The sequence below is a fragment of the Synchiropus splendidus genome, chromosome 8 (genome assembly GCF_027744825.2).
Source record: "Synchiropus splendidus isolate RoL2022-P1 chromosome 8, RoL_Sspl_1.0, whole genome shotgun sequence".
Taxonomy (NCBI): domain Eukaryota; kingdom Metazoa; phylum Chordata; class Actinopteri; order Syngnathiformes; family Callionymidae; genus Synchiropus; species Synchiropus splendidus.
Genome location: NC_071341.1, coordinates 25,856,578 through 25,871,938, shown reverse-complemented (window position 1 = coordinate 25,871,938; position 15,361 = coordinate 25,856,578). Strand labels below are relative to the sequence as shown.

General features: G+C 47.2%; 1 protein-coding gene across 1 annotated transcript in view; it reads right to left on the bottom strand.

Annotated features, from left to right (window-relative positions):
• Positions 1-684: 684 nt before the first annotated feature.
• clmpb (CXADR like membrane protein b) overlaps positions 685-15,361 on the bottom strand; it is a 75,753-nt gene continuing 61,076 nt past the window's right edge. The window contains exons 3-7 of the mRNA XM_053872185.1: positions 14,554-14,758; positions 11,886-12,053; positions 8,184-8,306; positions 7,017-7,167; positions 685-5,988 (exon numbers count right to left, since the gene is read on the bottom strand). Of these exons, the coding sequence (XP_053728160.1) occupies positions 5,649-5,988; positions 7,017-7,167; positions 8,184-8,306; positions 11,886-12,053; positions 14,554-14,758 (987 nt within the window). The 3' untranslated portion in view covers positions 685-5,648. The remainder of the gene's footprint in view (positions 5,989-7,016; positions 7,168-8,183; positions 8,307-11,885; positions 12,054-14,553; positions 14,759-15,361) is intronic.

Below are 15,361 nucleotides of genomic sequence, written 5' to 3'. Positions count from 1 at the left end.
TTTGCATTATTCCGCACAGCAGCTTGAACTGACACGAATCTGTGTGAGAGTGCATGTGCATTTTAATGAAATAAGAGTTGCTTCTCTTGTGAATTTCACTTGAATCTTTATGTCTGTGCGCTTCCAACACGCTCCATTTAGGCATCTTCCCACAGCCCACTAGATGGCACTCTGCTCTTTGACCTTGTTCATGGTGATGGATTTATTACAGCGTTCCGAGTTGAAGCAGTGTCTGCAATAGTAAATATGGGAAGTGATGATCAATAGTGATGAGCTAATGAGGTTTCATGAAGCAGCGGCGCCCTCTGTTTAAAAATGGTGTGAGGTTTCATTGAAATGGTTGTTGAAATCCAAGGATTTTAAAGCAGAGAGTGGCTGTGTTTCATGAAGCTTCACTTAAAGTCGAACACCCACCAAGTGGTTTTAACTATGGTTGAAACTAGTGAGGCTTCATGAAACAGTGTCCCCATTTTCTGAGGCCAGTAGGTGACACTCACTTCATACATGTTTTTTTAAGTGGGCTGAGCAATTGAAATATTGTATAAAGGTGTACAAAAATAAAATCACACAAAAATCTGTGGAGGTCCATCCATTAATGGTCATCTTATACCTGTCATTCCATCTAGTTCTGATCCGTTCACCATCTCATCCAAATACCAACAGACCAGGTAGGTTGTCATTGAATGTTTTAATTGCAAATGAAAGAGTAATAATTCAGAAATCTTAAAAATATACATTTTTACTTGTGATATATACATGGATTGTTCTCAAAACATATAAAGTAAGATAATTCGGCATGGTTTGAGCCAAACCAAAGAGAAGCCAGACAGAAGAGAACTGAGCGATGCTGCTAAAACCACTGAGAAAAAAGGAAAAGAAAAGGGTGGTACATTTCCCTTCAGGAGCGCCGTGCTGCCGTCCGTCCCCCTGACGGCCACTGAGCTCCCACACAGGCTGGTGTTGAGTCGAGCACACAAGAAAGTGCCAAAGTACATGAATGAAAGACTAAAAATAAAGCTTGGTCAAACTGCCTGTGATTCTATTTACATTTGTATCTTGCGTAACTTGAATACAGTTATGTTACATCAAAGCAAAGCTCCATCTCCCACCACATGCAGGTGCCGTTGCTTTTCTTCTGGAGGTGGACGCCAGCCCCATCCATCACATTCCACTCAGACCACACAGTCTGATCTTCTTCAACCAGAAATGAACTTGTTGACGTAAAATATAGCGGCTACATGACGCCTTTGTTCCTATCACATAACACAGGATATAAGTGGCTCCATGACAGCGGCACCGTGCGCATCATGAGGTGATATATATCATAATGCTCATTGTTTTTAAGAAACCATACTGAAGGTGCTGCAGGCAGGAAGAGCGTTTCCTTTCTGGCCCGGCTGACGAAAGCTGCGGAAAAATCCATTTATTGGAGAGAGCGCAACTTTTGTCAGGACACAAAGCGACACACATGAGAAGGGGAATGCAAACGCGAGGGATCATAAAGTGGGGGATCGGCCACCTGAGACTTGCACTTGCTGGAAAGCAAATCAAAAAGGCTTGGGAGGAATTGAGCAGCTGGAAGACTTGCATCCCATCCTCCACCTCCACTGCTACTTTCATCTGTGATGGTGGGAATTTCAGCGTCAGCCAGTGGTGCACGTCTTGACTCCCATGGCGGCGTGGAGGGAAAGTCAAGAGTGTCATTGTTTCAGTGCATAGCAGCGCCGCTCTGGCTGAGAGTGGGAGCGTGCTGTATGTAGCGGGGCATGTTTCCCTGCCTGATGGGGTGTAGAATGTCCTTTTCCTTGCCGCATTTAGTATCCTGGCTCCATCAGTCACTTGCAATGCCGCTCGACATTCAATCCATCAAATTGATTCTGAAGGAAGCAAAACATAAGCAGAGCTGCTGCCTGGGCTGTGAGTCGTGGGCGTGTGAGGGAGCCAGTGCAACAGCGCATGTACCTGTATTTCCGTACGCACTGGACAGTGCCAGTTGGTCTATATACAGTGTTCACCTGGATCATGTGAGTGTGTGTGTCTTCAAGACTGAGGCCCAGTCCACATGGAGCAAGAACCCAGTCAGAGGTGCTTCTCTCCTCTCGCTAAAGAGCAGCCAGGTGAGGATGTCAAGTTGAGTTGCTTGACACTTCAAACAGAAAAACTGTCATCAAGAAGACAACAGAGACCACGCTGCTGAAACTCATGATGGGCTGATGAGGCTTCGTGAAACAGTGTCCTTATTTTTAGAGCTCAGAGTTGAGTTGCAATTGAGGTTTCATTGGAATGGTGTTTCAAATACACAGATTTTAGAGCAAAGAGCGCCATCTCGTGGGCTTAGGAAATGGGGACACTGTTTCATGAAGCTTCATCAGCCCATCATGAGCTGAAACTTGATTAAAACAAACAAACCAAAACTATCTTGACATCAAACATCTCAGATGATTCCATTTTTTCTAATTCGTCTCAAAACATTGCAAGCAGTTAGACAAAAAAAATAGCTTTTAAATTACTGCAACGTTCATTTTATAATAAAAAAAAAGCAAAACAAAACAGAGAGATCAAAACCATACAGAAAATCTATGTGCATTTTGGGTTCCAAGTGACTCACAATGGAACAAACGTTCAGACTGATTCAATGCCTCAGACAAATGACTTCACTGTGGCTGAGGAGGAATTCAGAGCACAAAATACACAACTATGTGTACATTTCGTCTCTGATCCAAGTGATGATCCGTCTAAAAAATCACTGCGGCTACAAATACCCCAATATCGTGGATTAAAAACATGTTTTAAAGTGTCAACATGAACCACGGTCGACTGTGTTTCGGAGCTCCTTTCTGAACTGCTTTTTCCTCTATGAAAACGAAACAATTGTGATTTCAAACCGGCAGCGGTGCGTCTGCGCACATGTGGACTGGGCTGGGATGGACCCCGCAGCCCTGCATCACCATGGGCCAGCGCTGCTTCTGACCCACCTTCACATCAGACAAAGCAAAACTAAACAGTAGTCAGGTCTTCTCTTCTTGCTGGATTTACTCCCACCGGCAGGACATGTGGGCGGAGCCTGAGGGGCTTCCACTGACTATACGTGCACCCACACACATTCACTAACATGCATACAAGCACACTCGTGTCTCGTCAAACATCAGCCACTGTCTGGCGATAATGTCAAGGCAGTCATTCACAGCTACTCTCCAGTCAGGTGAGGTTAAATCCATGTGTTTAAGTACGGGAGGGGGCTCCTGTTTCTTCATGCTGCTCAGGAATCAGAGTCCTTATTTCAAGAGCTCAGGAGGTGGCCATTGGAGTGCCATCTAGTGGGCACTGAAGGGGAGGAAACTCATCGGCCCTTCACTAACCGACACCACGTTTCCAATGGTGGTTTGGTTCGATTTAAGGGACTCCAGAATTTGGGGTTAGGAATTCACTCAAGTGAAGTCGTGGGATAATTCACGATGGAGCCGAGGATTCAAAAACCTTTGACAAAGACTGAACTCCTGCTACTGAAATCAGTGCACAGGGATTTCGACTTTAGAATTTTGCTCGCACAAGCTCTCAGCTTCCGTCTCTGATATGCCGAACTTAATCGCCAGTCCCTCATACCCTGCACAAGTCTTGTCAGAAACCCTGGTTTGTCCTCGAAATGTATGGCATTATCTATATTTATACACAAAAATGGAGGTAACTGATTAAAACCATTTGAGACATAAATTCTGCATTGACTCTGTGTCAAACTGACTTGCGAGGATACGGGCCAAGGGCAACATGGCGTGCGGGTGGAAGCCTTGGTCAAAGGGTCACACGGATCAACAGAAATCGTTCTCACGCGATCAATAAAATCCATGACTCCCGTGGGAAAAGATCACCTTGGATCTGCCAGACGGGCCAAAAGGTTACGACCCTTCTGAGAGCACCGACGTCTTTGATGGGGAAGTGGACACAGAAACACATGGCTTTAAGTCACGCTGGTCTCCGTTTTGAAGAAGGAGACGCTCCCTTAAATACCCTTGTTTATTCATTTGAATGACATCATGTGCATATATTTATCTGTACAATATTAAACAGGATCGATTACAGAATGTACAGTACATTGTCCCGTGGCGTGGGATTGCTTTCTCATCGTGGACCGCGTTCCGTCGGCTTCTCCCTCACACTTATTCTAAGTATTTCCTGCCACTGACCGTCAAAGCTGGATGCGCTGGATGGAACGCTGACGAGAAGGACGAAGAAAGAAAAGCTTTCAAAAGAAAGAGGGATTGCAAAGGCACGCTTATATAGGCTTCCTGCCCCGATTCTCAGCTACTTTCAATCCAACGGCGCTCGGCCCGCCTGAACAAAAGGGGGATTGGCTGAAAAAGAAGGGCCAATATTTGAGTGGGATTGCAAACCGCCCCCATTGTTCTGCATCCAGGGAGAGTTGTGACAATGACTCCACGCACACACACGCGCACGCACACACACTCAGTGCTACCTTGGTTGAAACATAGTGCTGTGAATTCTTTGTGCCTTAACGCTGAGTCGGTATCGGAAGCTGAGATAACAGGATCCACCATCTTGGTATATCACACATTCATGGTGACAGAATTTGGTTTCAGTAACAGATAAACAAAATGCAAAGAGTCAAAATAACCCACTCAAGGGCATCGGCGGCACTTCTTTAAGTGGATGAATGGACACAGCTGTCTGTCACCCTTTCAACCTGCTTGGATAGAAGAGACACACAAAGGGATGGGGTCAAAGAAAAAGCCCAGCTATCAGATGCTTATCCCCTATATGTAAAGCACTGGCTTTCTACAGGCCTAATACGTACGATCTGTAAATACTAGTGAGCTGAATGGCGTCCATCGACAGGAGGTGGACGGGGGCATGTGACAGCGCCACGGTCTTGACCCCAATGTCAGTGCTACATCCTTGTACCTGAAGATTTCCGCTGCTAACTGGCCAAGCTGCTCGAGCCGGATGAGTCAGTCTCGCTGTGGTTTCTTCACCACTGATGCAGATGATGCAGGCTCCACGCGCCTGTCCACATGAGTGGGCACGATTGGGGCAACCCATGGGACCTGGGAGGGGGTGGGGGCGCGTGGTCTCAGAGCAGGTGCCAGAAGCAGCTGGATGGAGTTGCAGATTGACATCAATCAAAATACGACCGGGCCTCCTCTCCAGCAGCACTGTCACGCGTTTGTTTCCTTCCCGAAGGTCTCCACACCTTGTTCTCAGCTGCGCTCTGAGGACCAGACTTCACTTTGTCATCCATCTTTCAGGGTTAGCTTCTTCCTCTATATTTGCATGCTGTAGCCCTCCATTTGCTAAATAAATAAATTCTCTTCGCAGGGGTCCCTCCTGCTGCACGTGGTGTTCCCCGTGTCTTCAAATCCAAAAGAGGGAACTTGGAAAACAAGTTCAGAATTTAGCTGCGGGACACGACAGTCTGGTCTTTTTGTTGTCGATGATAATCCGTTGAGGGCAAGCGTTTCTTATTTTCCCTTTTTAAAGTTTGCATTCATGAAAAGTACTCTTGGACTTATAGTATTGATTCGTTTAATCATGTCCGTTAAACTGGTTGCATCTTCGATAGTCTTAGTCTTTGGGTGGCAAGAAGGTTGTAGGAAGGGTCTCAAATGGCTGCAGAGAGGGCTGCTCCTTCAGTCCTACACAGTCTGAAAGGCCTTGGTCTGAGCAGGGACCATGAGGGTAGGTGGTGTGGGCCCAGACATGTTCCTGGAGCCGTACTTGGGGGTGACCGGGGGCTCCGGTGTCTTGGAAGAGACCACTGTGGTGTAGGCTGGTGGCGACTGGGGGAAACCGGGCGGCTGCCCATTTTCCTTCAGAGCAGCAACAGCAGGAGGCGGGCGAGGGCGGTGACCGCGCTGGATGCTGTTGTGCACCATGGACTGGGTGGAGGACGCACCGGAGCGCGAGCTACCGGAGCGGGAGGAAGAGAGGGAGTTGGGTTTCACCAGCTTTGCCTTGGGGGCCTCTGCATCTTCCCTGTGGGGGAGAAAAACGCACACTGCAGTTATTGTAGGACGTATAAAGTGCACTTTTAGAGGCAGGAAAAAACAAAACCCCATGTCTATTTCCAGAGACCCGGATCACTTGGGACACGTATTACGCCACAGGCAATTCATGAGTTGCCCGCCGACTGAGCTCTGTGGTTAGCTGGGGTTCATTTGCATGGAATAATGGAAACTGTTTAAGTCACTGTAGCTCCCCAGACGCCCAATAGAAGGGAATATGTTTTGCCTTAGAAGAGACTGAAAACCTCATACTTGAGTGGAAAAACAACAACAAACAATTTGCCATGAGCTTTTGTAAGAAAGTGGGCGGTAAGTCGTGATGAACTCCATGCTGATGTCTATGATGGCGCACGACATCCAGAGTGGGGGTCGCAGACGAAGCCCACTGACAAGTCACTGCACTGTAACCAGTCAGAGCACAGACTTTAGGGTAACATACTGTATGCAGTGATGGAAAAAACGAAGAAGTGGAATGGAAGAGCAGCTCGTCGTAGCGGCTTCATGTGATGGGTTGGTGAGGCTTCATGAAACACATTCCCACTAGATGGCACTCTATAATCTATGGATTATAGAACTGCCACTTCAATAAAACCTCACATCTTTTTAAAACAGAGAGCCTCTAATAGACCTCCATAACTTAAAGTTCTTCTATTAAATGTCCGCAAACTTCATTTGAGTGAAGTGGCTTTGGCGACCACTGCCAGGACATACAGCAGTGTGGCCACGGCACCACAGACAAATAGATTATAAATAAATACATAGCAATATGAGATGCATTTCTAACCTCTGTATGTCTTTGGGGTGTAAACAAACCACCGGAAACACGGAGAGAAGGCAGCCCAAGTTCCTGCCAAACATCGTGATGCCCACAGCTGGGTTTGAATCTGCACGCCATCAGCCACAGGGAGGCTGTGGCGCCAAGATACCACTCTACCAGGCTGCCGGCTTCCACGCGCCGTCAAGCGGGTCAGAAAGCTCCATGACTTCACATGAGTTCACCTGATTTCATTGGGAGTTTCCTCTTCTTCGTACTTCTTCTTCTCCTTTTTCCGGAAGATGAGCCGGACGAGCCAGGTGAGCAACGTGAGGACGAGGACAGGGGCAGTAAAACCCACCACTCCACCTACGATCTCACCAACTTTTCGTTCACCTGGCAGAGAGAAGATGCCATCAGTATCACGTGTGTGTGCGGCACAGGGTTGTGTTACGTCTTGCGTCGGTAATGTCCACTGCTTGAAAACTTGACTTTCCTGTCACTGTAGTATTCAGAGAGCTCCACCTAGTGATGGGCCGACGAGGCTTCATGAAACAGTGTCCTCATTTTTTCAGAGCTCACGAGATGACACTCTCTGCTCTAAAATCTTTGCATCTGAGCAACCATTTGAAACCTCACCTGACCAGCTGAACCAGCTCCACCTACTTTAAAAACAAGGACACTGTTTCATGAAGCCTCATCACTAACTCCACCCACCCATCCTCCTTTCATCAGAGTATACGTACAGTGATGATCTCATCAACTGTTTTCCTCCTTTTAATATTTCTGAGGAACAAGTTGACACAAATGTGATACTTTTATTTTATTCACGCACTTTACTGGTCCTGGATTGTGTAATTACCCCGACACTTCTACCTTTCACAAGAAGATTCCTTTATGGGATCAGATTAAAGTATTGTCACAAAAAGAAGATCTGTTCATAGCAGAAGCATTTGTCTGCAAACTATCGTAACATGTTATGTTTCCTCCATTCCGACTAATCGCAACATAGGAGGCGTGGTCAGGAAGAGGAGGCGGCCATGTTTCAGCAGGTCGAGGCGAGAAAATCCAATATTTCCATTTGCACACATATATATTACACATATTACTACTAGCTGTGTAAGTGTGAACCTGAGAGAAGTGATTCAACAATGCAGTGTTTCCGCACCAAAAGTGTGGTTTGGTCTAAAAATACTTCTGCCTCTGCAGACCTCTCTGAAAATGCAATTGTACGACAGTGACACGTATCTAATGGCGCGTCGGTGGCGACCAGTAGACACCAGTTAAAGTCATGCTGAGGAGGAAGATGGAGAGGCAGTGAGGGGAATAAATGTAATTCCAGCTGGATAGTGGAGCAGCTCTCATCAGTCAGTCTGGCAGTTTGTGGATTGTCTCAGGATGCCGAAACTCACGTTCCATTGGGACCTCGATGGTGCAGTTTTCCTCTCCGACGTCATTGCTGGCGGTGCACCTGTAGACGCCTGTGCTGTCCATGGTCAGGTTCCTTAGAGTCACAATCTCAGGGTTCTTCAGATCTGGAGAACAGGATGATGAATCCACCATGAGAAGACGTAGCGTGACAAACAAACATAGCGTGCAACATACTTGGGATCTGGGATGTCAACAAGGGAGGTAGTGGATGATGAGTTATGAGCCGACAACATGGGCAAATCTCATCATTCACATTCCAGCAACAGAACCTTGAAGCATCATTAGGGTGTGCAGTGTCTCGTCCTGTCAGCAGAGGGCGCTGCCTGATGTGATAGTCGTGACGGGCTGATGAGGCCTCAGGAAACAGGCGCTCGCTGCTCTAATAGCTTGAGAAACTTTTCTAACACCTCACAGCAGTTTTAAACAGAGAGTGCCACCTGCTGACCTCTAACAACAGCAGAACTAAATGAATGTAGAAAAATACATGTTGGATGTCAAAATAAAACACAAAATACAAAACACAAAATATAAATAAATAATAAAACATCGGTAGTTAAAACCCCATATTCACACAGTTTTTTGCCTTTCTTTTAAAGGATGTCTAATGAAATAAAAACAATAAAACAATAACAAGATATGAAACTTCATGAAACAGTGTCCTCATTTTCAGAGCCCACTAGATGGCGCTCTGCATTTGAACAATTATTTCAATGAAACCTCATCATTTTTAAGAGGCGCGCCTCCTGCTGATCTCTGAAAATAAGCACAGTGTTTCATGAAGCCTCACCAGCACATCATTAGCAGTGAGTCTCTATTGTTAGACATTCATCTCTCTGTGATATGAAAAGTGAGCGATATACCAGACCAGACAGTGAGTCACAATGAGCGTGTACCTGAACACGGAACTTTCACACATACTCCTCCTTGGTATCGTCATTTCTACACATTGTGAATCAAATTCCACGAGAAACAACAGCAGGCATCACTGGTGACCACACATCGCGAGGTGGACGCCACCTGACATGCCCATGGGACATTCAGTCATGGCTGTCAGTGACAAACCACCAGATATTACCTCTGGCCACACACATAAACATCGGCTGATCCTCCCCAATGTTATCGCCCAGCGAAAGCTAATTAGACTGAACAGGTGTTGCTGGGTGGAGGTCATTCATTTGAAGGTTTGTGTCGGCGCGTTCGCTGTCAGGGATGCAGTGGAGCACCACAGGCGGAGATGAGACAGAGAGCTTCGCCACTCGACAATGTTTACGCTGCTTTACGGAGTACGCAGCGGGAAAATGGTCGGTCTTTCTACCGTTCATCGACGGAGCTGCTGTTGAAAGGGAGGAACGTCCGGCCGCGATGTTCGGCAGATGACAGAAGCCGCGGCATGTGAAGGAAATCTGCCTCAGGGAGCGAGGAGCGCTTCTGTTCAGGGGCCTCCGCTTTACATGTATCTTTTCCCCACTACACACATACACTTCAGTTGTGGTTGACGTTTTCTCCTGCAACCTGCTTGAGCTGCGCTGACATTTCCATATGATAGACATCCAACAACACTGATCTGGACACTTTCATGAATCATTTTGAAGGATTATAGAGATATGTATCCGCTGCAATCTAAATGCCAAGTTAAAAAACCAACACATTTAGTGGAATTATTTACACATTCATGCAGGCAAAGGGTGAAAACATGAAAAGCTGACGCCATAAATGCTTCTTCCTCGCTTGTGTTTGAAAGCCACTGTACGACAAGTAAATGTTCTGAGCGCTGAAGTATGCAACAGCGTAGCTATGCCTGGGGTGTCCACATTTATGTCGTGATCTTCCAATGGTGTTGAACAGAAGTCTCCATCGGAAGGCATTTCTGAGCACAGCCTGAGTGTGGGGAGGAATCAAAACCTTTCTGAGACTAGGGGGCGCTCTTCTGCGGTGAAAAAATGTTCCAACCATGCACACGGTTTTGTTTGTCCGTGATAATTAGCGGAGCTTGAGCATCCCAGACGACGTCATGTGACCGACACCTGAGACCCTGAGAGGGCCTGAAGAGGCAGCTCTGCTTTTATCACAGAGGAACTGAACGACGCCATCCTGAAAGGCACCACAGAACTTCTGTCTGAACGACATCATGATGAGATCATGCGCCGCTTACTCGGCTAAGATTGGCAACTCACGTTAATTGCGCCACTAATTGCATCCGTAGCCACTTGACTTTCAGTCATATGGTGCCGGAGCCATTTATTATCCGTGATAAACCTTTCATTCACTCTCATTTTCTGAAGCCCCTTCAGTCGGCCTCCACGTCTCCACCATGGCTTCCATTATCCTCTTCAGACTTTTGAGATTGTTTACTCTCCAGCGTCTCAGTTTCATGGGACGCTGCCGCAGCTTTTCCTCGCCTCTACGATGCACTGACGGGTGCAGCGGTTCGCGCTGAACTTCCGCCACAGTGGTGTCCTGTTTCTTACAGTCAGACAAAGGTTATGAAGGTGCAGGTTTCCAACAGGATTTTTTGAAATCATGAGGAGTAAGTCTGCGTCCAAACTGCCATCCTCACCCGGTCCACCTCTTCATATGTCCGGCCGGATGCGACTTCAGTTCCGTGAGCGACGGACTTCAGTTATTATCACTTTCTTTGGGGATTCTTCTGTTAGAACATGCGGAAAGCCACCATAATCATGGTGCGTTATCCGTCATCTGCTTGTTTCAGTATTATCACTTTGTTTAAATGCATTGGATGGTGTGAGAGTTCATTTTCTCATTCGCACAACCATTGTTTACAAGGAGCGGAAACCCTGGGGCAGGAATATGAACTACTGTCATTTCCGGACTATAAGCCGCTACTTCTTTTCTCGCGGTCTGAGTCCTGTGGCTAACACAGCTAGCACAGCACAGCACACACAGACCGGCAGTAGCACGACCGGTCTCAGCGGCTGCTTCTCGATTCTGCATCTGTGGCACAAAAGCTGTTAGACACTGTCTCCAGACAAAGTGCGTTCAGCTCAAAAGTCCGAGGTGAACACAAGTGAGTCGGGTTTTGGTCGCTGACTTGATTCCGGCAGGAGAGCTGCACCTTGCCTACTGTGAGAGCAGCGTGGACCAATCCAGACGTTCCGTATTACGCAGCTTGTCTCCACTATTTCCTCAGTCTCGACGATGGAGCCCGTTTTCAAAACTAGTTTAGAGAAGCGGTACAGGTCAGTAGGCGGTGCACCACTGACCTGTCCACAGCGCAGACAGCACCACTGAACCTGCGGCTTATGTATGAACAAGACGTATTTTCCTTCTTACATTAGTGGCTGTGGCTCATATTCCGGTGCACTCTATAGTATATTAGTTATGAAGGTGTGCTACAAAGATATACTACAATAAATCCATCCTTTATGATTTGAAATGACATCAGAAGAGCCACTGTTTTGGACAATACAGAGTGTAGCATGAGGAATGTGTAGCCTCTCATCAATCCACGAAGAGCAAGACCAAAGGAGACAAACGCATGTGCAGAGTTCAGATAAAAACGCCAGCATGTGAAGTCAAAAGGTCGGAGGACGCAAGCAAAAGACATTCAGTGCTTGCTGAATGCAAAGTTGTGATATTCGGTGAAGAATGGAGGCAGAGTAATATCCTCCACAGATCTCTTAAGTGAGGTGAAAAGTCAAACGGCAGGCGATGATTTCTCCTACCTATCAGGGCCAGATTTGGCAGTTTTCCCAGGCTCTTGCCTCTCTCCAGCACCCGCTCCCACTTGTAGTTGATGGGTTCGGATCCGTCGCTGGACTTGCAGTTGAGCTTGACGTCACTGCCTTCCGAGGGTTTGCCATCCATCCAGCAGATTGGCTTGGATGGTTTGACTGCAAGAAGAGATCACAATCCATTAAATTCACCACAGGAGCAGAGAGGACATCCATTATGCAGCACATCGGTAAAAATAGACACAATTTTCTTTAAACCCTCTAACAAGACAAGATCGGCTTGGTTAGCTGCGGGACGCTCTGACATACATTGACTTTGTCTGACAGTTGGCTCATGTTCTTTTATAAACAGAGAAGCAGAACGTCAGGCATGTCAAACATAAGGCGCGTGGGCTGCATGGGGACTCTGACATAGTCATACATGGCCCACAAAAAGAGGCTGACTCTCTACGAACCCTGTTTGCATGTGGATGGCCATGATGTTGCAGCGCTTGTGTCTGGTACGCGACCACAAATGGATAGTGACGGGCAGATGGGGCTTCATGAAACAGTGTCCTTGTTTTTGCTGTTAGTTTGAAAATGAGGTGAGGTTTCAATGAAATGATTGTTGAAATCCAAAGATTTCAGAGCAGAGAGCGCCACCTAGTGGGCTCAGAAAATGGGGACACCGTTTCATGAAGCCGTTTGGTGCACTATAGGCATTTAAAGGGAACAATAAACCGCCTTTGAGGGAACAGTGTGTTAGTTATAAAGCGTCATCGAGATGCATGGTCCTCGCCTGTTGGCTCCACATTTTCCGTGCCCACTAGATGGCACTCTCTGCTCACAAGCCTCTGGGCTTGAACAACATTTTCAATGAAACATCACATCATTTTCAAACGTTTTCAATGGTACAAATGTTAATTATTTTGATTTGAAGACTTCAAACCAAGACCAGGTCACGTCACACACACTCAGTATCAGCTGCCTTGGATAAAAGGGCCGTGAAATTAAGGCCCTGAACTGTGTTTATTTATCCTCATCAAAAGATTGTACGGGAAGCCAATTACTCTCAGACCAGTCCTTAAGTAGCAGTAATTACCGGCAGCCATTTTGGTGCCGCCTGATGTCACAACGGCTGCCGTCATGAGACGACATGTCAGGTCAAAGGTGACCACCATAATTCAACTTGCAGAAAGCACATTAGACCGAGGTTAATATTCATTATTCAGGAGTGTTAATGAGGATCACACGCGCACGCACGCACGCACGCACGCACGCGGTGCCTTGTAGGGAGCGGATCAATGCGACCGTGGAGCTGCCCGTGGTGACACGTCCTGCACAGGTCAGAGGTTTGGGTCACAGTCCAGTCGCTGGAGGCTCGGCTGCTGCTGCTGCTGCTGCTGAGCTGCATCTCTCTTGTGAGACGCGCTTTAAGCCCAGCCTTTGAAGCATAAAAATAGAAGCCATTCCTTGCCAGTGGCTTATTTTTAGATCAGCGCTGAGCTATATTTAATCATCGGCTCGGTATTTTTGTGGCAGTCACATTATAAACGCTGAATTTGGCTCTGGCTTCTCGTCAGCAGGGAGGGAACGTGAGCGGCGAGGCGCCCACGCAGACGCCATCCCCTCACATTGCTGGCTTTTGTGGCCTTGTTTACGGCGACGGTGCATCGTGCTCAGGGTTATGGAAGCAGATAAGGCAGCAGGGCTGGGACACTCCACTGCAGCAGGGGAGACGAGCCCAAACACCATCCAGTTGCCGCCGACATATCATATTATCCCGGACAGCAAAATGCAAATGTTTCGCCTCCCTCAAAATTGAAAGTGTCACCACAGAGCTGAGGGCTATTTGTAAAAAATGAGGCACTAACTCACTGAAATGTCTTCATGGAGGAGAGATGAGAGCGAGAGCGGGAGGATTAACAGACTGTTCCATTAGAAAACCAATAACTGTGGCGTCGGCTAATCTCCCATGATGTTTTAATAAATCGCTTGCTTTTTCTGACATTGAGAATGATCTTGTTCCTCCTGCCGGACACTGTCCTCTGTGGCCACCCCCCCCATTTTTTTCGGCCGCATGCCCTTCAGAGTCGTCGAAGCAATTTAACATTTGCAGGCAACGACATGGCACATTACCAGTCGCACAGCTTAGCCACGTGCTTCAGTTGTATATTTGGCAAATGAGCTGAACAAAAGGCGTGAAAAAGTTGAGATAAAACACAGAATAATGACTTCGCCGGAGCTTAGGAGACCCAAACAAGCGCTTGCACAGATGCGAACACTAATCTACTATTCACACCACCAAACTTTTCTAAGAAGCTTATATGCATTTAGATTGATGGAAGTTGACTTTTCCAATGACAAAGACTGTGAAGCTCAGAGCCGGTTTTAATTCCCGTCTCCACGTACGAGGACGCGCGTGTGGTCACCTGACGCAGCTGGAAAATGCTTCTGAGTGAGTGGGCCTTCATGTCATGTTGGCTGTTCCTGGTGCCACCTCAAGAGCCCAAACAGGAACTGTCTGATCAAATTCAATCACTACATCATTCGGCACGACAAAGGAAATGTGGCCGGCTAATGATGCCGTGACTGTGACTGTGAATGTGTGTGTGAGACAATGTATACGTCCTTGATCTGAAAAAGGCGTCTCCTGTTTTCCGGCGCTGCAAAGACTCACCGAGGACCACGAGATTGACTTGGGTCCAGTGGTACTTCCCCCCAGTCTTGACTTTGCAGTAGTACTCTCCGGAGTCATCCTCCGCCAAGTCGCTGATCAGCAGCGAGGTGTCGCCGCGCAGGTAGTCGCCAGCGAAGGACAGGCGACTGGCCTCGCTGCCCGTTGCCTCGTTGAAGTAAATATGGCCGCCAAAAAAGGTGATGATCTGGGGAGATTGAAAAGACGCAACGTTTAAAAAGCACAACACTGAAGCGACAGAGACACGCTGCACATCTTTACGGCTTCTTTATTCGTGAATCATTCATTTCCCATTCTTGGAGGGGAGAGCAGCTCACGGCAGCTCCACAAACAGTTCCCTGGATTTGATCACTGGAGAAGCCCCTTTAATAAAACCACAGTACCAGTACTGCAGTACCTTATTAGACACCCATTTTTTTTCCTTCAGGGAGCAGAATATTTGTGTGGCAACTTTAGGTTTTCAAATAATTTTTGACAAACGCAACCATTAATGTTCACTGAAAGGTTGGGAAAAGAACTGATCGGACTGCTATTGGCATCAGCGGCATCAGTGCCGCATCAGACCCCAAGACACGATCCCACCTCGAAGCAGAACATGCTTTTTATACCCCGGGACGGTGAGGGTTTGACTTCCCAACACCCGGCCGAACAACCTCAACTGACTCCAGACTTCTCTGAGTCACTGTTGCGTGACTTAGCTCGCCAAGATATCGGCATCCGGATAGCGGCACAAATCAGCCATCGGTTCTGTCTCTGAATGTAGGCCACGTCAGCTGGAATTTGTTTCAGG